This window comes from Stegostoma tigrinum, chromosome 18, assembly GCF_030684315.1.
Source record: "Stegostoma tigrinum isolate sSteTig4 chromosome 18, sSteTig4.hap1, whole genome shotgun sequence".
NCBI classification, from domain to species: Eukaryota; Metazoa; Chordata; class Chondrichthyes; order Orectolobiformes; family Stegostomatidae; genus Stegostoma; species Stegostoma tigrinum.
Genome location: NC_081371.1, coordinates 46,083,488 through 46,109,741, shown reverse-complemented (window position 1 = coordinate 46,109,741; position 26,254 = coordinate 46,083,488). Strand labels below are relative to the sequence as shown.

General features: G+C 42.4%; 1 protein-coding gene across 10 annotated transcripts in view; it reads right to left on the bottom strand.

The window, feature by feature from the left end:
- The window catches only part of LOC125460802 (anoctamin-4), a 216,386-nt gene that overhangs the window by 90,428 nt on the left and 99,704 nt on the right, over positions 1-26,254 (bottom strand). For 9 of the 10 annotated variants that reach the window (XM_048548780.2, XM_048548779.2, XM_048548778.2 and 6 more), the window contains 4 exons: positions 21,279-21,415; positions 17,218-17,376; positions 2,423-2,523; positions 1,368-1,412 (listed from right to left, as the gene is read on the bottom strand). In XM_048548780.2, the coding sequence (XP_048404737.1) occupies positions 1,368-1,412; positions 2,423-2,523; positions 17,218-17,376; positions 21,279-21,415 (442 nt within the window). The remainder of the gene's footprint in view (positions 1-1,367; positions 1,413-2,422; positions 2,524-17,217; positions 17,377-21,278; positions 21,416-26,254) is intronic. The other variant, XM_048548783.2, reaches the window with a different exon arrangement.

Sequence of the window (26,254 nt, the reverse complement as noted above, 5' to 3'; positions counted from 1 at the left end):
CGGTGGGGGTTCAAAGGGGATTGGAGAGGCATGAGTTCTTTTAAAAACTAATGCACAGTGGTAGGTGTCTGGAAAGCACCATTAGGTGTGGTGGTGGAAGTAGGTAATAGGGTAATTCAAGGAACTTTTAGATAAGCACATGAACATGCAAAGAGATGGGGGTGGAGCAAAGGCAGATAGAAAGGAGTTTAAATTTGGCATCATGTTTGGCCCAACATTGCAAGCTGAAGGGCCCATTCCTGTGCTAGTTCCTCAGTGTCAGAATGTTTATTGAATGTTCTAAGTCACTATTTCCAGGTTCCAAGAAATACTGGGGTTTACAGCATCTGCCTAAAACAGGGTGTCCAACACAACCGTCAGTGTCACCCCACAGACAGTTGCTACATGTAATTTACAATACACTTGTTCTAAAAAAAATTAAAACGTCAGAGCTCATCAGCTCAACCACAGAAAGAACAAAGCTGACCTCTGGAATTTAAATTTGTTTAAAATCACAATTTCCCAAATGTAAGAATAATGGGGACACTGCTTCAAACAGTTGGCAGCTCAGTCCTACACCCAATGCTGTTCTTACAGATTGGAAGGAGGGGTTTGGGCTCAGTATGAGGGGCTGTTCATTTCTGCTCACCCAAAGGGTTATGAATCTCTCAAAGTCTCTTTCGCAGGAGTTTATGGATGCTCTGTCCTGCAGAATATTCAGATAGAGGTTCAAGCGGTTTGGGAGGAATATAGTGACAGGGAAAATAAATACTGATGAAGTAAAAGGTCCAGTCATGATCATGTTGAGAAGCAGAACAAGTCGTGAACTATAAAAGGTGATCTACGCCAGCTCATATCTCATTCCCTTATAGAGCTTGCTCCTACTCAAAAACCTTTCAACAGGTGCTGCTTTGCATAAGGTGCATTTTGCAAGTCACACAAGCTTTTTGATACCAGCAATGGCAGGCATCGGCATTACCTCCAGTGAAGAAAAAATTTCCCTCGACCAACGTTAGTATTATGGGATGAGCAGCTAGTGTCGGCCATTCGCACCCCCCCCCCCCCCCCCCCCCGTGCCTGGTCTGCCATTCAATAAGATCATGCTGACCTAATTGTAAACCTCAAAGTTCTGTTCAATCTATCACTGAGTCTTTCACCCCATTGCTTGCCAAGAATCTATTCAGCTCTGCCTTCAAAAATATAAGAACTCTGCTTCCACCACCATTGAGGTGGGCCTCAAAGACACTGGTCTGAATGTTTTTGGCTGTTTTAAGTGGACAACCTCTGACTTTTAAAACAGTCACCTTCGTTCTGACAGTGTAGGGGACAGAGCGCACAGTCACAGTTTAAGGCAGACTAGAGTTCAGGCAATGCTCGGACACACCAACCTGCTCATGAACTTGTATCGCCGCTGCAGGTAATAGATTTTTCTCCTGGAAGAACAGCAAAAATGAAGCCAGTCGAGAAGAAAACCCGTCGTCAGTTACAGTATGAACTATCAAGGAAGGAAAGGGAGATTGAAGATATAAGCCTGCAAGAGGTAGGAGAAAAGACTAAAAAGGAGAGATTGAGAGAGAGATCAATCACAGAATTTAATTCAAAAAAAAAGACAGTGAGGAAGTCAAACCATTTGTTTTAAGAAAAAACGGTTTATTTTTAAAAAGAACACGCTGGTTCTGTAAAACGTTTAAAATTCAGAGAGAGAGATTTGGACAGTTCTTTCCACAGAGGAGTATTCTCTAACAAGGTGTAGCTGAAGCTTTTAAGCAGTTAGGAAAGTTACAGGGCAATGGGCATGAGCAGGTCAGTAGGATTAGATTAAAGCAACAGCAGGCTTAGATAGGTTGGTCCAAATGATCTCGCAGTGATTCAGAAAATAAATGGAGAACAATGATTTCAGATCAAGAGGATGCCATTCTGCCCGTCTTGCCAGTGCATTGTGTTCTAGTTTATCACTTAGACAAGTGCACCCTTCATGATAGGAATAAAGCATCAACTCCATGATAATTCCTCAATATTGAGGATTTCAATTGCTCTTAGACCCTCTAATATGATCGAGACTGTATTGATTTAATTGGTTAGTTAATGGATATTTCTGACTTGCTTCCAAACAAAAACGTTCTAGGAACATGAAATCAGAACTGGATATCGAAGAGATGACGTAATCTGTTTTCCAGATTCCAATTTCTCATAGTGGGAAAAGTGTCTTTGCCAAACAAGGGAAACATTGGCACAAGAAAAAGAAACAAAAAAACTTTCAAAAAGTTAAACAAGTCGATACTTTGTTCGTAAAAGCTTTCCTAAAAAGGTTGGCCATCTCCAACTACCGTCAACAAACTTGTGTATCACCAGCATTGAGAAAACAATCCTGTTTTACACAGGTCCAACAAGATATGCAATTAAAAAACACCAAGATCGAGGAAAAGTAACATTTTGTATTTACCTGAAAGGCATCCGTACATTCATTAACTCTGCATATCTACAAAGAACTTCCCATGGGGCATGTAACTTCACAAATATGATATCACTATTGGTTAGTGATGACTGAAAAAACAAAGTGATTTATATTAATATTAATACAAACATTGTTATTTTAAACAGATTTTATTAAAAATATTCATAGGACGTAGGCTTCAAAGAGTCATGAGACGTATAGCCAGCAAACAGCCGTTGATCCAATAAGTCCATGCTGAACAGATACCCTAAATTAAGCCAATCTAGTCCATTTACCAGTGTTTTGTCCACATCCCTCTAAACCCTTCCTATTCATGGACCTATCCAGACGCCTTTTAAATATTGCAATTGTACCAGCTGCCATCACTTCCTCTGGCAGTTCATTCCATGCACATACCACACCCTCTGTGCGGAAAAAGTAGCCCCTTAGGTGGCTTTTGAATCTTTCCCCTCTCAAACCTATGCCTACTAGTTTTGGACACCCCCATGCTAGGATAAGACCTTGTCTATTTACTCTATCCATGTCCCTCATGATTTTATCAACGTCTACAAGGTCACCTCTCAGCCTCCGATGCGCGAGGGAAAATAACTCCAACCGATTCAGCCTCTCCCTAGAGCTCAAACCCTCCAACCCTGACAGCATCCTCGTAAATCTTTTCTGAACTCTTTCAAGTTTCATAACACCTTTCCTAGAGCAGGGACACCAGAACTGAATGCATTATTCCAAAAGTGGCTTATCTAATGTCCTGTACAGATGCAACATGACCTAACTCCCATACTCAATGCACTGACCAACAAAGGCAAGCATCCCAAACACCTCCTTCACTACCCACAACTCCACTTTCAATGAACTGTGAACTTACACTTCAAGGTCTCCTTGTTCAGCAACACTCTCCAGGACCTTAAAGTGCACAAGTCCTGTCCTGATTGGTCTTTCAAAAAAAAAATGCAGAACCTCTCATTCATTTAAAGTCTATCTACCACTCCTCAGCCCATCTGAATAAGGTCCCATTGGACTGTGATGCAATCATTTTTGCCATCCACTACACCACCAGCATATTCCCATCCAAAATTATTTATACAAGTGACAAAAAGTAGTGGACCCAGCAACGATTGCAGCACAGCGTTGGTCACAGATCTGCTGTCCAAATTGTGTCAATCTGGAATGCATGGCCCATCTGCAATACTGGCAGCAACCACTAACAGAGCTCTGGCACTGCTGGCCTCTTAGGAGCCTTGCAACCCACCCTCGCCCCTTCAAATTAATGCAGCCTGTGGTTTTATTCCCACTGGACAGATTTTATTCACTTGTCAGTCCCTGGCTGATTTTTATTTGGGGACTAGGATCAAACAGTCTGCACCCCACTGTCATTTTTAACTCACTAGGTTTAGTAACATGCACCACCACAGCTTCTATCCCTCTTTTAGAAATACTTTTTATTCCTTGCAAGAATGATTTTCACACCAATAAAACCAGTTATCAATGGTGGATTGGAGAAGGTGGGACTGCTTTCATCATTGGGAGGGGGTGGGAGGAAAGCAGCAACTGAGATACTAATCCCATCTAACAACAATACATTACCACTAGGCTACCATCCCTGCCCAAGACAAGGTGAACAAAGCTATCCCACTGTCTGTACTTTGTTTAAAGTACACTGGAAGCGCACAGGGGTGCAGAACAAGTGTCAAAAACAGCTAAATTGATCAAGCTGAAGAACTGTCCTACACCCAAAAAAGTCTGAACTGTCCAATGCCATTTTCCCCAACAAGTCTCATTCCATCAATCATTGATTTTAAAATCAATAGAATAACTACTGGTCATAACTGATGCCACCATTAGAACACAAAACACATCCCCTGTACTAACGAGCTATTCCTAACACACCCATTCAAGTTTTAAATTAGGGTTGCAGTGTAGACATGACTGGTGAGCTGCAGATGTAGACAGCCACAAAGAAAACTACATTGCAGCCACAAACTGACTTGGCCCAATTGATCATTTGACAATAGAGAGCTTCATTACTGTCAAAATTGGCTCATTTTGTTGAAGCTTTTTGTCTTGCAGTCATCAGGACTATTTGCAAGAAATGTCAAAGTAAAGGGAAAAAAGCAATTTGGAGCAGAGAATGTGCTGATTGGTACAGAAACTGGCCCTGTTAATGTTAATTGATTGACAACTGCCAGACTGTTAGTTAAAAGGCAAGGTCTCAGTCAATCTGTGTTTAAAATTTAAATAAACATTGACATTTAATTGGGGTCACAGGGTGCAGTTCCCAAATTCTAAGTAAGAAACTGAGTCAAAGTGAACAGTGAAAATTTCAAAGTGGACAGACAGGTGGAGAAATGGGAAGACATGCAGATTAAAAATATAATGGACAGAACTCTGAAGGCGTTAATTTTGCTAAGAACACAATATTAAAATTTTGAGATGGAGTAGTAGAAGAGAGAATTAGATATAACATATGGATAAGTTCAGACGATTGTAAGACATTTAAAAAAGGTGAGTAAAGCAGAGTAATTTGGGCTTTAAAATAAAAAGCAGCACAAGATCTAAGGGCTGTGTTAAACCTTGGTAACACACTCAATTATCTATCACAGTATTGTCCAGTTTTGAATGGGACACTATTCTTTGTAATAATAAAGACATTAGAAAAGGGTGCAAAACAGGTACACAAGTGTGGTTTCTCAATCTTGGAGCGAGTTATGTAGGAATTTGGAGAAGTTGCAACGCTCTTCAAGGAGCGAGGTTAATGGGCAGATTATATTGGACACAGCAGAGAGTGCGAGAGCAATTGTTCCCAATCATGGAAGGATTGAGAACTTAAGGACACAAATTTAAAAAAGGTAAAAGAAATAGCACATGCAGAACATGAATGGTCAGGATCTAGAATACACAGTACAAGCTTGAAGACAGGTTCAATCAAGGCATTCAAGAGGGAATTGGAATATTAACCGGAAAAAAAAGGTACAATTGGCAGGACTGCAGCAGAAGCACAAAGCAAGGGCAGGCATGATGGAGTGAACGATCTCCTTCGACATTGCGATCAGAGATGATGGAAACTGCAGATGCTGGAAGTTCCGAGATAACAAAAGTGTGGAGCTGGATGAACACAGCAGGCCAAGCAGCATCTCAGGAGTACAAAAGCTGACGTTTCGGGCCTAGACCCTTCAGAGGGGGATGGGGAGAGGGTTCTTAAATAAATAGGGAGAGAGGGGGAAGCAGACTGAAGATGGGTAGAGGAGATGATAGGTGGAGAGGAGAGTGTAGGTGGGGAGGGGACAGGATGAGGTTTGTAGGTGGGAAATGGAGATACGGCTTGAGGTGGGCGGGGGGGGAAGATAGGTGAGAGGGGCGGGTAGACGAACTGGGCTGGTTTTGGGATGCAGTGGGTGGAGAGGAAGAGCTGGGCTGGTTGTGTGGTGCAGTGGGGGGAGGGGACGAACTGGGCTGGTTTTGGGATGCGGTGGGGGAAGGGGAGATTTTGAAGCTGGTGAAGTCCACATTGATACCATTGGGCTGCAGGGTTCCCAAGCAGAATATGAGTTGCTGTTCCTGCAACCTTCGGGTGGCATCATTGTGGCACTGCAGGAGGCCCATGATGGACATGTCATCTAAAGAATGGGAGGGGGAGTTGAAATGGTTCGCGACTGGGAGGTGCAGTTGTTTATTGCGAACCGAGCGAAGGTGTTCTGCAAAGCAGTCCTCAAGCCTTCGCTTGGTTTCCCCAACGTAGAGGTAGCCACACCGGGTACAATGGATACAGTATACCACATTGGCACCCATTCCTTAGATAGCATGTCCATCCTGGGCCTCCTGCAGTGCCACCTGAAGGTTGCAGGAACAGCAACTCATATTCCGCTTGGGAACCCTGCAGCCCAATGGTATCAACGTGGATTTCACAAGCTTCAAAATCTCCCCTCCCCCACCACTGCATCCCAAAGCCAACCCAGCTCAACCCTGCCTCCCTAACCTGTTCTTCCTCTCACCCATCCCCTCCTCCTACCTCAAGCCACACCTCCATTTCCCACCTTGTAACCTCATCCCACCTCCTTGACTAGTCAGTCCTCCCCAGACTGACCTATCCCCTCCCTACCTATACTCTCTTCTCCACCCATCTTGTCCTCTATCCTCCTCCCGATTTTTTTTCCCCCAGAACCCTCTCCGAAGGGTCTCAACCCAAAACGTCAGCTTTTGTGCTCCCGAGATGCTGCTTGGCCTGCTGTGTTCATCCAGCTCCACACTTTATTATCTCCTTCCGCATTGCGACCACTTATTACCTTACAAATTTATATCCAGTTGAGTTAAAATTCAATCTATTTTAACTGCTTTATGGACATTTAGACATTCTTTCAAGTGAGATGCAGTGAGATTCACATCCTCAAGAATTCTAATTTTTATTTTCATTTTTTATTAGAATTAAGAGATCATATTAGAGAGCAACTTGGGAGTCTGCCTCCTACAGGCAAGTTATCTTCATGGTAGTTTAATATCTGTAAATACATGTTAAAATAATTTGATTCACAAATATTTGCCTGGAATTCAGAATTTAAGTTGTTTTTGGCCACTATTACTCTTTTTGATGAAAAGTTATCAGTTAAAACCTCACCACAAGACACTAGGAGCAATAGATAAATCTGTTAGATACTGGCCTGTAAGTGAGAAATAAGATTGACTAGTCAAGATTTAATAGTTAGATAAATGCCATTCATCTTCCTAAAGTTTAACCTGTCAGAAGGTCAAATTATCTTGAAAATAGCGAGTGTTTGGTGACATTTAATGATTTTGAAGATAATTTCCTGACGAGAGGATAGAAGTTGATTTGTAAATAAAGAAAAAAATCTAAGTTATTGAAGAATGATTTGAAGCTCAAGACGCAGTCTCTCAGCAGAGCAATCTGCCTGTTTTCAGGGATGAGAACTGCCCAAAGGGCAGGGGCCAGAGTTTGCTATTAGGACCGGGAATTTCTACAAATGGAAGTCTCTGGAACAGAGTCACCTTGAAGCATGGTTTGGGGCTGCAGATTAAAACTGACGAAAAAAATTACAGCACTTGGAATTCTCAGATGCTAAAGAACGTAATTAAACAATTTGTGGGATGCAATAGCACGATCTCCACAGAATACATCTTAGTGGCTTGGCTCAGTCGGTAACAATTTCATCCCAGGCTCAGAGATCTTACATTTATTCATTCATGGCACGTGGAGGCTGATCCAGCCCTAACTGCCCCAGGGTGGTAGCGATAAGCTGCCTTCCTTAACGGTTGAAGATGGTGGGATGCAGGGACACCCAGTGCTATTAAGGAGGGAGTTCTGGGATTTTGACGCCGCAATACTGAATGAACGATGCTACACTTCCAAGTGAGAATGGCAAGCGGCTTAGATGGGAACTTATGCCAATATACCTGCTGTTACTAAATTAAAAAACCAAGAGAACTGCTGATGCTGTAAATCAGGAACAAAAAATAATGTTGCTGGAAAAGCTCAGCAGGTCCGGCAGCATCTGTGGAGGAGAAAACAGCATCAACATTTTGGGTCCGGTGACCCTTCCTCAGAACAGTGTTGTTCTCAGCTACCAGCTGTTACTGTCCTTCTAGATGATAGAGGTCACAATTTAGAAGATTCGGTCAAAAAAGGCTTACCAAGTTGTTGCTACTCCCCGCATAGACACCCTCCCACTGCACACTAGTTGTGAAAAAGAGTGAACATTTTCAAGGTGGTAGACGGGATGCCAGTTAAGTGGGCTGCTTTGTCCAACATGGTGTCAACTGTTTGTTCTATTGACTCACCCAAAACCAGTATTCCATCACATGCCTGTCTTTTGGGTGGTGGACAGGTTTGGGGAGTCAGGGGGCAAGTTATTTGCTGCAGAATTCCCAGTTAGGAGCTGCTCTTGTAGCCGCTGTATATTACGGCAGGACAAACGGAGTGCCATTAGCTCAGTTCGCCGCACAGCTCATATGTAATGCTGGTTTGTGGTGATACTCAGATAAAACCACCAGCAATCCATGTCTAGAGAGACATCAGCCCTGTCATCTTCAGATGATGACAACTTTATGGTCAGAGATAATGGGAACTGCAGATGCTGAAGAATCCGAGATAACAGAGTGTGGGGCTGGATGACCATGGCAAGCCAAGCAGCATCTCAGGAGCACAAAAGCCAACGTTTCAGAAAACGCTCTTCCGAAGGGTCTAGGCCTGAAACATCAGCTTTTGTGCTCCCGAGATGCTGATTGGCCTGCTGTGTTCATCCAGCTTCACACTTTATTATCTATGACAACTTTATGGCTGGTCTCATTCACTTTCAATGGGCATGGACATTGGAGGTTTCACCCACAGTAGTGCTGAACAGAGTTACACAGTAGATGGACTCTCCTGAAAATGGTCAGAACTTCTGCACCACGTGTTTAAGCTATTTGCCACATTCAGTTTTTCTTGTTAAAAATCTTGCTTAATCCCAAAGAAGAATTTACATTTTTGCAAGTGGGAAGTGTTTCCCTTCGCCTGATGCAATAAGTTGACTGACGCTGCAACCATTTTATGTACAGCAAGATCTCATATCAGGGAGACAAGAATTTGCTGGGTTGTGTTTTTATTTTAAGTTGTTTAGTGCAGGGACACCTGGCTACTGTCCTTTCAAATATTACTACCCAACATTTTTGTATGTGCCTTAAGGATATCTACCTGGCATTTCAGTAGCGAGAGAGAAAAGCGCTCAATTAATTCCTCATCTCATGCGACGGCATCTGACAATGTAGCACCTCCCCTGTCCAAGGCAATCTCGTCCTTGAGTGAGACTTGAACCTAGAACCTAGACACCCAACTAGACTTCAACAGCCATTCCTAGACACAACCAGAACCATCTACAAGGGCAGGGGCAACAGCTATATGGGCACACCACCTACGAGGTCATTCCTAGCAGGATGGCGACTCAGTGGTTAGCACTGCTACCTCATATCACCAGGGGCCTGGGTTCGATTCCACCCTCGGGCACCCATCTGTGTGGAGTTTGTACATTTCCCGTGTTTGTGTGGGTTTCCTTCAGGTGCTCCGGTTTCCTCCCACTGTCCAAAGATGTGCATGCTACATGGACTGGCCATGCTGAACTGCCCATAGCATTCAGATTAAGTGGGTTATAATGGGATGTTTGATGTTCTGTGTGGACTTCTTGGGCCAAGGGGCCTGCTTCAACACAAAGGATTCAATTATTTATGATTTGAACTGTGTCGCCATTCCTTCAGCGTCAGTGAGTCAAAATCCTAGTAGTCCCTTCCTGAATCACTGTAGGTATGCTTACACCACAGGCTTTAACAGCTCAGGAAGACAGCTCAACATGGAGGGCAAATCAGGATAGGCAATAGCGACTGACTATACCAAATGACATTCACCTCCTAACAAGGAATTGAAAATACATCAACTTGGCCAGTTTGATTCTCGACTGAGACCACCCTCCTCCAAAGCACTGGGAGACCTTCAAATTTTTTCCCCACCACTAAACATTCACATTAAAAAGAAACATTTAATTCAATAAACTACAAATTAGAGTAATTTTTGGCTGAAGCATCGTGACCTTTGTAGGCAAGGATTTACTATAACAAAACAAAATAACTGTCTATTGTGGCACAGTGCTTTGCAGTGATTAAGTGCAGGCAATTAGAGGATGCAGCTTTCACCATTTCACACTCCACTAAAGAGTTATTACCAAGACAATTGTCCCCATCATTACTCGACTGCCTTTCTCTCATTACTACTTCTCCATTCTTCTAGTCAAGTGGTTAATTAGCTCATTGGGATCAGGCTTGTCACGAACAAGCAGCAAATGGTAGGAGAGAGAAAACGTTTTCATACAATGAGTCGTTCAAGTCTGGAATGTACTGCCTGGTTTAATTGAGGCATTCAAGTGATTTGAATAGAAACCATCTAACGTGCAAGGCAGGAGAATGGGCACCAAGACCTGACACTCATCTGAGACCTAGTTAGACAGAACGGGCTGAAAAAGTCTCCTTTCATGTTTAGGCAATTCTGAGAGAGAGTAGGTTTTTCAGCCCAGCAGGCTCGTTGCATCTTCAGCACAAAGCGGCTGACCCAATTGTAACCAAGTGTGCATTCCTGGCTATGCATGTTCACCCTGCACTCACTCCCTAGCTGAACAAGAACCTACTCCCGTCTTAAAAAGAGTCAAGATCTCTGCGTCTACCACCTTATTTCCACACCAAGTTCCAAAGATTCACAACCCTCAAAACTTGGCCCTCACCGGCTTTAAAAGAATGATTACCGATTGCTAGGCAGTGACCATTCATTCCAGATTTTCCCCACAAGGAGATTTGGTCTGTCAAGGTCCATCAGGTTCTCACAGGTTTCAGTGAAAACACCTGGCCTGTGTGTTTGCAAGCTCCAGCAGATTCAAGCCTGACCTATCCCACAGTGTCTAACTCAAGGACTGCTGGTCAAGGCCTACTCCAGGGGAGATCCAGCAAATAGTAGTGCTTTTTCAAAAAAAAAAAATTTCCTGGACTCAGCAACACAAAAAGTTAATATTTTGAAGTGAAGGTAATGATGGTCAAGGTCATTCAGTTTAAAGTATACAAGGTGTATTGGACCAATATGCAAGTTTACTGGTTTTTCCTTTGGGGAGGATGCAATGGGACATCACAGGGTGTGGGTGGTTACAGGTGGTGGGTGGGGGAAAACATCTGGTGGGACAGACAGACAGACATTTATCTTTCAGAGGTCAACCCTTTGTTCTCCACCCACACCCGATTACCCCAGACTGGAGCACTTGCAGGTCATCCCTTGCTCTGTGCACCCCATACCCATGTTAGCAAGCAGGTCGACATGGCTTCCCATTTGGAAACTAATAGTTCGCTTGGTTGCTAGGGGGAGCTGGGTGATCAGGGAGGTGGCAAGCCAAGGCCCTTACATGGCCATTAATAGACCACAAAGATTTTAAGTTTTCTGCCAAGTCAAGAAAATCACCAACAGACCTTCTCATGCAGCATTTTAATTGCAAGAGTGACAAAATGGAGGCACATTTCCCTCCAGGCTAAACCCCACTATTGTTGATGAACATGGAGTTAAGAAACCCATGTTAAGTTAAGTGAGCCAAGGAATTTTTGAAACAAATCCAAACCAAGTTCAGGGCAGTACAGAGGGAGTGCTACACTGTCAAAAGATGTCATCATTCAAGTTGACACTAAGTAGTAAGGGCCCTTCTATCTGATGTGAACAGAAGAGGAGATCACATGGCAAAATTCTGAAGAACTGTCAGGGTGTTCTGAGATTTAAAAGCAAGAAAGGAAGTACTGGGAATCCAGGAATGGTCTGTGGAGATCAATGATGAAAAGGAAACTGACGTTAATGGTCTCTCTCTGCACAGACGTTGCCCAAGTTTTGTTAGCATTTTCCGATTTTACTTCAGAGTTCTAATATTTGTACTATTTTGCTTTCACATCAGTAAGGGAGTTCTGCTCTAGTCTCTAATAGATTTATCCCTACAACCACATCACACAAAAAGTAAAGATGGTCTGGTTATTTCATTGCCAGTTATGGGATGCTGGAGTTCACTATTTAGTTGTTGACATGGCAGATCGTAGCAGGTCTGGAGGGATATGGAGAAGGCAGCAAAGTTAATGCAAGGTTATCATCTGTTGGAAATCATTACAAGTTTCCAAATGCTTTATGAAGTGTCTTTAAACAAAAAAAATTAAGTGGGAAGAAAATTGCAGACATTTATACATGATACTGTACTGCAGGCAGCATTTTTCATTATCTGACTGCAGTGGATGTATCAGCTTTCCCAGCTGTGTGGGGATATAAATATTCTCAGAAGAATTTTTGGAGCGGAGAGAGAGAATGGGATCAATATAAAATAGGCTGAAGCCAGTCAGTGACCAAAACTCCATCCTCTGGAATCTACACTACAGCTTGTAGCACGGTTAGCCATAAAATTAAAGCATTCTGAATTTGCAGAATAGATCACAACACATTTCTTCAGTTCACATTCACATCCCTCCACCCTTTTCACACGATCAGTTCTTTCCAAACTCAGGCTCTATCCTTTTAAAAGGATATCGGCTTTTTGCAATAACCTCATTTTAAAAAAAGTGTCTACTATCCATTCACAAGATGCACTGCAATAATCTGCCGAGGTTCTTTCAGCAACACTTTCCAAACCAGTGACTTGTACCATCCAGAAGGATGTTAGTTCAGCAGATGCACCAGAAAACCACCATCTGCAAACTTGCCCCAAAGTTACACACCATCCTGATTTGGAAAGATATCATCTTTTCAGCACGTCTGGGCCAAAGTCTTGCAGTTCCCCCATCTAACAGCATCTACAGCCCTCAGAGATGGTGGCTCACTACTAATTTACACTTGCAAAAGACATCAGCAATAAAAACCAAGGGCACCTGCATCACAAGAGCGTGTTGAAGACAAACCGTTTGGGCCAATCGTTCACAGCCTTCCACATTCAGTTTTCAATCAAAATAAATAGACCAATCACACCTAAACGATCCCTCAAACCTGTTGTTTCGCTATCAAATGGAAATCAGGGCTCGCCCTCTATTTTCCTGTTCACTCCCCATACGCATGGCAAGTCAAAACGCTGTCTATCCCCATCTCAAGGGAGTTTTATCATGGACCATCCACAGTTCTCCACAGGCAGGAGTTCCAAACAAACAAACATTCAAAACCTCGCGTGCTAAACAACAGAGCCAATATTCAGAGCATGCACCCATGTCTAAACTCCCAGAGGGAAACATGATCATGGAGAGACGGTTACGTGGCAGCAGTGTTACTGGGTTAGTAATCCAAAAACCCAAGCTAAAAAAAGTGATCTGAGTTTGAATCTCACGACAGCTGTGGGTGAAATTTGAATTCTACGAAAAGAAATTGGAGTTAAAAGCTAACATAATGGTGACCACAAAAACATTGTCAATTGTCACACAAAATAAAACCAACCATCTGGTTCACTAATGTTGTTAAGTCTAATCTATGTGACTCCAGACCCAGAGCAGAGCAACGTGACTGACTAAAAATTCCCTTTGGGCAATAAATGCTGGCCTAGCTAATGATGCCCACATCCCATGAATTTAAAAAAAGAGTATTGTCATGCCCTTCAATTAAAAAGTTTGGTGGGTTATATGATGCAAAGCTAGATATTTTGCCTTCATGTTCAAAAATCAATATTAAATCCCACCCAGAAACAGAGGAACGATCAGACAGAAGCACAAAAAAAAAAGCAGCCATTGATTCCATCTCCCTGGAAAATGACAGCAATCTCTCCCATCAGATGGGACACCACAGTCATGCTCATGGGATGACTGACATTGTTCTTGGAGAGCTACAGGCTAATTCTATTCCCAGGTGTTGGTTAGAAGTGCACACGTGTGGAGATGCAGGCAATCAACCCAAAGCCATTTGATACAGAGGCATTTGGCAATGCCCAATGATCTTGGGCAGCACGGTGGCTCAGTGGTTAGCACTGCAGCCTCTCAGCGCCAGGGACCCAGGTTCGATTCCAGCCTCAGGTGACTGTCTGTGCCGAGTTTGCACACATTCTCCAGGTGCTCAGGTTTCCTCCCACAGTCCGAAGATGTGAAGACTAGGTGGATTGGCCATGCTAAATTGCCTGTAGTGTTCAGGGTTGTGTGGGTTATAGGGGGATGAGTCTCGGTGGGATGCTGCAAAAGGGGTGGTGTGGACTCGTTAGGCTGAAGGGCCTGTTTCCACACTGTAGGGAATCTAATCTGTTAAATTAGCATGCAGGAGTCTGGCTGGTTTCGGAGAAGCCGAGGTTTCATAGAATCCCTACAGTGTGGAAACAGGTCCTTCAGCTCAGCAAGTCCACACCAATCCTCTGAGCATCCCATCCAAACTCGTACCCCTATAACCCAACTACACATCCCACAACACTATGGGCGATTTAGCGTGGCCAATCCACCTACCCTGCACATCTTTGGACTGTGGGAGGAAACCCACCCAGACACGGAGAATGTGAAAACTCCACACAGACAGACAGCCAGCCACCTAAGGCTGGAATTGAACCAGGTCCCTGGTGCTGTGAGGCAACAGTGCTAGCCACAGCCACCGTGCCACCCTATTGATTTTTATATTCCAGCCAATCCTTGTCCCTCAGTATGCAGGTGCAGCTTGCAACATGGTCAATTAGTCAAAGCAACTGTTTGCTTACTGATTGCAAAGCACGAGTAAGCGTCAATGCTGGCACTCGATAAAGAATTTTGCACACTGCGGAGTGCACGGCTTTTTTATAGCTTTGACGGGTTCCTGTGGTATTTGCCCAGTTGGCCACTGTGGTATTTTCCAACACTACTACGGGGTACTGGGTAAAGGTTGTTTATTGTAGTTCACTGCCACTACTGTGCCAAGATGGAAGAGGACAATCTAGCAACGAGTGGAGGGCATACCACCATATATAGCGAGTGTTATCTACCGAAGAGACATTGTTATCATAACAAGGAGGATGAGTGCGTGGTAGTAACGAGTACTTGTTTCAAAAATAACTCAGGATTTGGGCTTCACTGGCCAGGCCAGCATTCATTCCCCATCCCCGATTGTCCAGAGGGCAGTTAACAGTCAACCACATTACTGTGGGTCTAGAGTGACACACAAGTCAGACCAGTGGGATGGCAGTTTCCTTGCCTAAAGAACATCAGCAAACCAAATGGGCTTTTCCTGACAAGTGACATGTTCATCATTGGGCTCTTAACTCCAGGCTTTTTTTTAAAAAATAAACTGAATTCAAATCCCACCATTTGCTGCGGTGGGATTCAAACTCAAGTCCCCCAAAACACTTCCTGTGTCTCTAACAGTCCAGTAACAATACCACTAGGCTATCACTTTCCCTACAGAAAGTGACAAGAAGAATTCACTGATAATCAAATCCACTTCTCAACTGGTAATACCATTACTATTATAAAAAGGTGCTGATTCAATCACCAAAATGACCAAATGCTTCTTTGTTTATGCCATGATCTGCAATGTGGAGAGTTTTGTACCATGGTTCTCCGATTAACTCATTAAATCAGTGACAAATCTTATGCCCAAAAACAAGCAGTAAATAAATAAATCGGTCAATGTTAAAGTCATGATCCAAGGTGAAATAATATCCCCTTAACTCCAGACATACTCAAAATAAAAAAAGCAAAAGACAGTCTTCGTGATGATTTTTAACATGAGCAAAAAAAACCTGAGGGCCAAGAGTCTGGATCAAAAGACAACTGGGTTTTCTGTCTGAAAACAAATTGTCGTCAACCATAGATTGATGGAAGACACGCATCAGATTGATTTTGATTTCAATCTGGAACCAAGCCTCTGGAGACGGGTCACAGTCCAACATTTCAGGTTTCACTGATATACAGAATTTTCAGGAACTTTTACTGCCAAAAGAATTTCAGGAGAAAGACTTCCAGCTTCCCCTGCACGTACTCCAATGGAGATCTCTTTTCCAATGGGTGTGTTCCACTGTACAAGCTTCCTTACACATATAACCTTCAGAATCTCTGTGGCTTTTAGGCAGTTTTACTTCTGCACATGACTTCAGAATTTTGCAAGTGTCACCTTTTCTTCTTGATGTCCAGGCATTGTCTGTGCCTGCAAGGCCTCGTTGCCTTGCAGCATTGACCGTACCTTAAGCGGATAGACTTTGTTACCCTCAAGGGAGAAGATTAACCTCCCACGACTTATCAAGGAATCCCTTTTATTTCTGCTTCCACTATGGCGAGAATATTTTTCTCCAAAGTGAATTCTTTTTGACAGTTAGGAACTTGGAAATTTCAACAGGAATGCCAACAATTTGGTCTGAGGTGCAAAAGAGACAGTTTTTTGTTAGAGATATATGAGTTCATCTGCTTCAAATCAAGCCAAACCAAAAGCCATTACTGGGCAGCTTCATTTTGCTAACCAAGGATTTCTCACACTCTTTTACTTTATAAAAGAATGGAATCAAACTACTAAATAAAATTACACGCCCTTGTACAACCAGCAAGTGACCGCTGTTTGACTTTTCCTTTGAATTGTCATGATTAAAAAAGAGGGGTGAATTTTCTTAAAGAAAACACTTCAGACTCCATTTTCCAATTTACAATTCAAACTTTGGACTGTGGAAAGAAACCAGAGAATCCAGTGGAAATCCACATGGATGTGGGGAGAACGTACTGACTCCACACAGACAGACACACAGGTTGGAGTCAAACCCAGGTCCCTGATGTTGACAGGCAGTAGCATGAACCACTGTGCCACCTCTTCAGACAGGGAGTATAATGATCGTAATGAACTCTTTCCCAACCCCTCTTTCCAAATAAAAGAATTGGGGTCAACTGAAAGTATGAACATTTCTGTTGTGACAGTCAAGGTATAAAAAGGGCATTGGAAATAAAGCCAATTGATGGGCCGAGATACAAATCCACCATGTCTAATTAAAGGCAGAACTAGCTCAAGGGGTTGAATGGCCTCCCATTCAAATGGTGCCATTACTTCAATTTGTACACATCTGTCTAAACTATCAAGATTTCAAGACATATTTAATGAACAAAAACAATTAAAGTGCCAGCCACCCATGCTCTACCTTGCCAACCTCAGGGTTGATATTAAAAAAGATCCCATAGATTATACACAACTTTCACTGCTAACGTGCAACAGATCAGGATCAAGAAAGATGCTCTGGAATCTTCCCCAGAAGCTGGTCAGGCTGCTAAATGCAAACTGATAGTTAACCAAGAATCAGACTTTCCTTCGATTTTGAAACAAAGAGAAAGATCAGACTTACCTCTTTTTCAATGTTCAGTCCTTCAGCTCTCAAGTTTCTCTCAAACACTTCCCGTTTCTCTGCTTGCGTGTTAGATTTTCTGTAAACAAGGATATAATCTATCCGGCATTTCCCATCCCTGAAGAACAGACCATTTCCTTTATTTCTATCTGCAGCTTCCTAAAGAGGAATAATAAAGCAGATATCCACATAATGCCTTGTAGCGTACCAGCCATTCAGCCCATTGCTCCTCAAACATCTAACCATTTAGGCCTCATTCCCTCATCCTCTCAGCAACCCAACAAATTTCTTCAAGGATCAGTCCAATTTCCTTTTATTAAGTTACTATTGAATCATGCTTCACTATCCTTAAAAGTAGAACATTCTGGAGAATACCCTAAAATCCCACCTCTCGATCTTTTTAAACCAATTGCCTCGTTCATTGATTACCAACCCTTCTGCCAGCAGATACCAGTCACAGGTTTTTCATGGCTTTTAACACCTCTATCTACTCTCCCTGCTAAGCTCTCTGAAGGAGAGCTCCCAATTGAGCTGAAGTCCTTCAACTCTTAGAAGATTTCTCGTAAAGCTCCTCTGCACCCTCAATGCATCAACACCCTTTACTGGTGCAATGTACCTCAGATTAAAAAAAGGGATGGAAACTAAAATTATTTCATTGCTTGTTCACTAAAACTTTGGACATTTTTAAACAGCTGTGAAAAATAGCAAAAATGGAGAGGCAAAAGTATTTCTACCAGCAGGCATGCAAATGAAGGGCGCAGGCATAATCTGTTTGATAAAAGAATTAGGAGGAAGAGAATACCAGCTCCTCTGCACTGAGATTGCAAAGATATCTGCATTAAAGTGCAAAGGGCTAGTTGCAGAGTTCCCTTCACCTTAAAAGCACAGACCGCAGAGCTGCTTATACAACATGCACAGCTTCTCTCCCATTCAGAGAAGAGACTAGTTTTTAAGTTGTATTTGAGCTTTTTACATGTTGTCATGACATTTAGGGAAAAACTTAGTTAAGTTTTTATGAAGACAAAAAAGGATGCTAGGGCTGGGATGGAGGAAAGTGAACAATTTTTGGACCATAGTCAGGGTGAGCAAACTCCCTTCTGTCCAGTAGCAAATCTCAGGCCTACCCGTTATTGCACCATTTTGGCAATGTTTTCCGTTATACTGCAACCAATAATTGTTAAACCTGCCAATGTGATGCTGTCAACTTAGACCATCTTCAGGGCTCTTGCATTTTGCAGCCCTTACAATGGCCCCACCCATTTCTGACGACAGTGAACAGACCATCTATTTCCCAACATTAGACCCCCAAACGTGGGCTCCAAGGTCTAGCAGCCAGTGCTGATTCTTCGTCGTGGTCCCAAAGTGGATTTAAAGGTGAGTACTTGATATTTGAAAGTAGCCCTGTTGCACCCATTTCCCAAAATAAACTGGCCTATAAAACATCACCTGTTAAATTGCAGTCTTGTAATGGGTTTGATGGCAGTAAACAGTCAGAAATCCTTCACTACAACAGACAAGATGGAAAAATTCCACATTTAAGTACACATGAATTTATAATGAGATTAGATTAAATTTAATGGAAGTTTGAAAGGAATGCCAATGTCAGTTGAATCAAGATTTCAACAACGTTGTATTAGTTTTCCTAAAAAGGTACAGGGTGCTTGGACCAGGTGAGTTCACATCAACTAGGGTTTCCTCTAGCTTACTGCAATTATGCACTAGTATTCAAGCTCACTTCTCCAACTCAAGTTAGTCCCTGTTCGGTACCCACCTTGCAGTCAAATAGAGAAGATGGCGATTCACCTTCGTGAACTTCTGCAGTCCACACTTAGAAGGCGTTTTCACAGTCTTGCTCCAGAGGGAGTTCCAGGATTTGGTTATAACGCTTGGTGTTTCTGCTTTATTTTTAATCAAGTTTGTTTTAGAGCCATGAACTGAACTGAGTACTAAAAGGTGACATATGTTTTGTGTGCATTTTGAACTGAGTTCTCATTAGAAAAATTGCAGCTAAAGCTACAGGACAGTGGTTCGATTGCTTCCTGGTTATCTTCCCATTATCAACTTATTGAAAATCCAGAGAAAAGGATCTCCGTTACTAGCAAATATACATCAGCTTATTAGAAACTGGTTGAGGTCAAGGACTTCAGAAACCAAGTTACAATCTATGTGCCTGTGAGATTACAGATCATTATGACTGCTTAGACCAACATACCAGTTACACCTCATATCTTGTTTGATTTATCACCTGATTAGATCCATTTGTCTACTGTTGAGTGGGGTAGGCACTGGGATCAAAGGTTGGGTTTAAATCAGATATTGATTAGATTACCTTGTTCACTTTTGCTTGGCTAAACCTTCTGCTGTATTATTAATACATTGTCATTAAGTCTTGTTTAAGGCACAAACTTGGCACCTGGTACCAGTTATGCACAAAGTTTTGTATTGGTTATTTTAAAAGTCTGGTTAGGACCTAACAGGATCAATTTTGAGGGTCACTGGCTATGTTAAGTTTTACTGCATTACAAGTACAGGGATAAAGGAGGCTGATGTGATGCGGTTATCCATCTCAGTCATAAGAACAAACAATAAACGGTTTAGAGTATTGAACTGCTTTGCAAATAAATTTGAGTCTAAAGTTCACCAAAATCTACATACAATGCAAACAGAAAATAAAGTTTAAAAACCACAAGAACTGCAAATGCTGTAAAATCAGGGACAAAAACAAAATTGCTGGAAAAGCTGGCAGCATCTGGGAAAAGGAATCAGTTAACATTTTTGGGTCAGACTTGAGCTTCAATTTCTCTTCACAAAAATAATGATTAGTTGCCCAAAGTTCACAAATGGTAACTGTAAGATGTATCCCAAGTTTTTGGTTCAGAAGGCAGGTACCAAATTAACTTGCCGATCATTAAACTTGAAGTGTGCGCTTTGGTCACACAGCGGTAATGTCCCTACCTTTGAATCTGGAGGCCCCAAGTTAAGGCCCAACTATTCCAAGAGGAACACATCATCCATAAACAGGTTGATTAGAAGATACCTGTTTAAAAAGTCTCTATACAGCAATAAAATGAAAACTTGAACATGAATGCCTGCCATTCCCTTAAAGCATCAGTTCATAGTCTAGTGTCATCACATTCCTAATGCTCAAGGAGGAGAACAGCAAGGGTATTGCAACACAAACCTTTGTACCGTTCTATCATGTTACTTTTTCCAAGTTTGTAACCTGACCCAAATTTGTGGTAGGACAAACCTGTGTTAAGTCTTTATCTTTTGCTTCATTTTTACAAGGATGATTTCAAATTCACGGTCTCCAATTGCAGATTTGCTGAGTTTTAGAAAACCCCATGTAACTAAGATAACCCACACAATCAACAGGGGGATTGAGTTTAAGAGTCGTGAGATCTTGTTGCAGCTCTATAAAACTTTGGTTAGACTGCACTTGGAATACTGCGTCCAGTTCTGGGCACCCTATTATAGGAAAGATGTGGATGCTTTGGAGAGGGTTCAGAGGAGGTTTACCAGGATGCTGCCTGGACTGGAGGGCTTATCTTATGAAGAGAGGTTGACTGAGCTCGGTCTCTTTTCATTGGAGAAAAGGAGGAGGAGAGGGGACCTAATTGAGGTATACAAGATAATGAGAGGCATAGATAGAGTTGATAGCCAGAGACTATTTCCCAGGGCAGAAATGGCTAGCACGAGGGGTCATAGTTTTAAGCTGGTTGGTGGAAAGTATAGAGGGGATGTCAGAGGCAGGTTCTTTACGCAGAGAGTTGAGAGAGCATGGAATGCGTTGACAGCAGCAGTTGTGGAAGCAAGGTCATTGGGGTCATTTAAGAGACTGCTGGACATGTGTATGGTCACAGAAATTTGAGGGTGCATACATGAGGATCAATGGTCGGCACAACATTGTGGGCTGAAGGGCCTGTTCTGTGCTGTACTGTTCTATGTTCTATGTTCTAATTCATGCCTGTAGTTTTTCCCCAATAGAGTGGAGGGCTACTTTTCAAAATTCTGGTTGTTCACAACAGGAGATTTCAAAACACAAAAATAAAAACTCTCACCTCAACACCCATTTCCAGTGTGCTTGTTTCATCTGATGTGCTGGTCAAGTTGCCAGGATGAAGTAGGGAGTCATCATCTTTCGAAGGGCTGTTCCCACCTTCGGATTCACCCAAATAAACATTTACATTGCGAGCGACTGAAACACATTTCAAGAAAGGATTTACAAAAAGGGGGGCGTAGTCCAGATGGAGCAAGCAACCTAGATAAAGTGACCTAAGCTGGAGATGGGCAAGGCCCAGACTGATAATCTTTATGGTCAAGTGTATAATTGCAAATACAAAGTTAACCATAGGCAATTTGACCTTAATTACCTTGAATATTTTTGTATTGTGTTCTGCTGTCTTACAGAGAGTAGGCACCAAGACAGTCCTGAACAGACTCAAAAGATACCATTATCCCTTTGGCAGCACAATCATGCTTGTTCATATTGACTGCAATCTCTCGCTCTCTCTCTCTCTCCCACCCCACCACATAACATATTGTATCCCCCTCCTACCACCCCTACCCACCATGGGACAAGTGAAGGCACCATAAGCTCCCTGGAGCTTTGCACTCATTCTCTATCTCTCAGTGCAAACTAGCAATTACAATAAGAATCATTCAATCTCTCAGAATATCTTGAAGAGTTCCACCTTCCCCCCCCCCACTTTACAACCAACCAATGAATCTCAAAGGAGTGTCCACTAATTTGCACACTGCATTTGCTATTAGAGAGACAGTTTACTATGACAAATTCATCTCTCCCCCCCAACCATCAGAAATAGTGTTGATTGAGGGGAACCAGTGGTTCCTCATCATAGTTTGATAACTGATTAAATCCCCCACATGTTCAAACAATTGGAGGTTAACACCTGTTTGCACAGTTGTGCCTCCTAAAATGTAACCTTTAGGAGTCCAGGTATCATTCTGGTAAGTCTATACTGCACTCCCAAAACAATGTAATCTCAGGGTTGGATGCCATAAACTGTTCAAGTCACTAGGGCCTTGTATAGCCCAAAACATGACTTCTACATCTTGTATTTTAACCCTCAACATATCATGGACAGAATTCCATCACCATCTTCAATTATTTGTACCTTAACAAGATCCTCCTGCCTATAAACAATCCTGGTCCCACTGACCTCTGCAGTCTTCATGCACACACTCTTCCACAAATTGAGAAACAGATGAAAAGCTGCTTGACTGAACTGATTTATTGCTGGGAGAAAGAGTATGCTGAAGCAGTTTGTCTTGTACGCAAATGAAAGATTTAAAATTTGACAATGATTCATAATAGAAAAGGTGAAAAAATGAACCAAATGGGTAGCTAATCGATCAAGGCATTACAACAGGGAAAGATGTGTTGGGATGGGCAGCTCTAGGCCCTCATGCACAAAAAAAAAGGATGCAAGGGTTCTTTTGTTTGTTTCCCTGCAACATTTCCCCATCCCTCAGTCTTCTATTTTAAATGTTGTGAAAGAAAGTAAAGGGAAAATGAAAAATATAATTCATTTCAATATTCATTTGATTATCCTTGTCTGGGTTTTGTTTCCAGCAACTTCTGGGCGTAATCTTTAACACGTGGAGTCTCCAAGCCAAATATATAGTGACCCCAAAACCTAGGGCAGCACGGTGGCTCAGTGGTTAGCACTGCAGCCTCACAGCACCAGGGACCCAGGTTCAATTCCAGCCTCGGGTGACTGTGTGTAGAGCTTGCACATTCTCCCTGTGTCTGCATGGGTTTCCTCCAGTCCAGAGATGTGCAGGCTAGGTGGATTGGCCGTGCTAAGGTGGCCATAGTGTTCAGGGTTATCAGGGGGATGGGGTGTTCTAATGGTTGCTGTGGACTTGTTGGGGTGAAGGGCCTGTTTCCTTACTGTAGGGATTCCAATTCTAACTTGCTTAAAATGATTTCTACAGACCCCCATAATGGTTCAAAAACTAAAGATCTCAAAGCTATGAGTTTTCAATCACCTGCACCCATAAAACAAGCTTCTGAAGTAAACATTTTTGGAAAAATTAATACAGAATGGAAGGAATGGAGCTGAATATAATCATCCTGCAATGCTAGGACTCTTGCTGTCAGACAGGGGAGGGCACTAGTTGGAATAATTAGTCTTGCTACTTAACAAGGGAAGAGCAATATTGAATAGCTCCAACACATGGAAAAAAGGCAGAGAGAGAGTTCTCAGTCGCACAGTTAGGTGGTAAAAAAGGAGAGCAAGATAAAAAAAGAGCTCATATCCAGTTAGTCAGATTTTGTTGCCCACATTTTCCAATCTGCAACCCCATCTTCAGCAGTTCAACAACTGAAGCAAAAATTAAGTTGGAAGAGTGAATTGACGATGCTATACTACGAGGAGTTGAGTATAAAAATAACTTGATCTGAGTTTTTCCTCCCTCCCCCCACACCCAAAAAAGTCCTCGGTTTCATAAAGATGGGTGTTGGTGAGGCAGTGGTCACGGCAACAGACTAGTGATCCAGAGGCAAAAAGCCAGTTTAAAGTCCCAAATGTGGGAGTTTAAGAAAAAGTGCTCAGAAGCAGCAGGGTGGCTTCAGTAAAGTGATCATAGAATTTTCTGTGAAAAGCAAAGATCGGTGGTGGGGGTTGGTGGGGAAGCGCTTCCTTAATTAAGTTAGACCTTTTACGTGATTCCTGTTCCATAGTAACACAAACGGAAGCCAACACAAACTAATATTTCTTTTTTGGCATGTGGGCATCACTGGCCCAACCAACCAATATTTAGTGTCCATCCTGAATTGCCCTGGAGAAGGCAGCGACGAGCTACCACCTCGATCCACTGCAGTCTGGGCTGTGTGGAAACACTGCCAACATAGTTAGGGAGGGGAGCCCCAAAACATTGGCCCAGCAACTGTGGAGGAATGGTGATATCATTGCAAAATCAGGATGGTGTGGGTTGGGAGGAGGATTTGCAATCGGCGTTCCCCTCCATATCTATCCTTGCCCTTTTAAATGGCAGCGATCACAAGAATAGAAGAGGTTATTGCAGGAGCCTTGGTGAGTCATTTAGTACTGATTGTGGATAGTACGCTGACCTGATGCCACTATGTGTTGGTGGTAGAGGGAATAAACAGTCTTGGATCAGAAGATGATGTAGAAACCATGTGGGCAGAGTCATGAAATAACAAGGAGGAAGACAGGTACGAGTCACTTCCAGGGCCCTATCAGTAGCTACACTGTCAAGAATAAACCATGAGGTAATGAGGGTGTGAAAAGTGCAGAACATTAAACCACGGGCTGCTCTAATCCTCCGGTAGCTTTTTTTTTGGGGGGGGGGGGGGGGTGGTATAGAGATAGTGGGAACTACTGATGCTGGAGAATCTGAGATAACAAGGTGTGGAGCTGGATGAACACAGCAGGCCAAGCAGCAGAGGAGCAGGAAAACTGACGTTTTGGCCCTAGACCCTTCTAGGCCCGAAAAACGTCAGCTTTTGTGCTCCTAAGATGCTGCTTGGCCTGCTGTGTTCATCCAGCCCCACACCTTGTTATCTTAGTACAAAAAGTGGATTTAGCACTCAGTACGAGTGGGAAATCTCTTTCTGCCCAGTTGTTTCCAAGCCAAAACTTAAAAAGGGCATTTACAAAATAAAAAAGGAATGGAGTGCAGTGTTGGCTGGAAAAAAAAAGTGTAAAACAGGGAAAGAGAGTGTTTGATAAAAAAGACAGACAATTAAGAACACAATTCATGAGTCAAAAACATATGAAAACCGAAATAAAACTGGGGATGAGAGAAATCAAACTAAAATTGCTAGAATAGCCGAGTGGGTCTGGTAGCATCTGTGGAGAGAAATAAGAATTAATGTTTTGGCTTAAGAGACCCTTCCTCAGAACTGCTGGTAGTTAGTTAAAAGCCAAAATTTTCCTAACTACCAGCAATTCTGAGGAAGGCTCACTGGGCCCAGAAACATGAATTTGATTTCTCTCCATAGATGCTACTTGTCCCGCTGAGCTCCACCAGCAATTTTTGTTTTTTTTAAAGATAGATGTCAGTTGGGAAGACAGATTCTGGCAAGGGGATAAACCAACCACAGTGAACTCAGCAAGTTCAGAGTATTTTCTTATTTAAAAAAAAGCAAAGATCAGAGGCAAACCAGTGGATTGGGAAAGTCTCAAAAATCAAAAGTCACAGGATTACCAAAAGCAGTAAACAAAAAAAGGGAGAAAGTAAATTTGAGGGCAGGTAATATCAAAACATACAGAAACAACTTAAAATACAAAGAGAGGTGTCAAAGTTAACAATAGACCCCTGAGAGCTGAGGCTGAGGCAATAAATGGGGAAAACCAGTAAATGGCAGAGAAGTTGAATAAATGCTTTGCATTGATCTTCAGTAGAAGATACTAACAATATTCCAAATTACTAAAAAGGCCAAAAGGAGAGGAAGTAATTACAAATCATTAGAGGGTGAAAAAAGTGCTGTGGAGACCATTGAGGCTAACGATTGGTAAGTCACCCAGACCTGATGGGATGCGTTATGTGATTTGAAAGGAAGTAGCTACAGAAATAACAGATGCACTTATAGTAATCTACTAAAGAATCCTTTACATTCTGGCAAAGTCCCAAAGGGTAGAAAACAGATATTTTTAAAAACATAAGCACTAGTAATCATGAGCCAGTTAGTTTAATATCGGTCATGGGAAAAAAGAGACTACTATGACAGAAGTAATAGCAGGGCATTTAGAAACATACAACATCAGCAAGGAGGGGGTCAGCATGGCTCAGAAGGAGGTGATAATGTAATTAGAATTCTTTGAAGTGGTAGCAGGCAGGATGGACAGAGGGGAATCAGTACATGTAACATATTTGCATTTCCAAAACACATTAAAATAACGTATTTCACAAAACTACTTAATGAAACAAGAGCCTATGGTATCAGGAGTTGTATATAAGCACGGGAGCATGGATTGGCAGACTAAGTGACAGGACAGATAGGATGAAGGGGTAATTTTCAAGATGGCAACCTTTAACCTAGTGG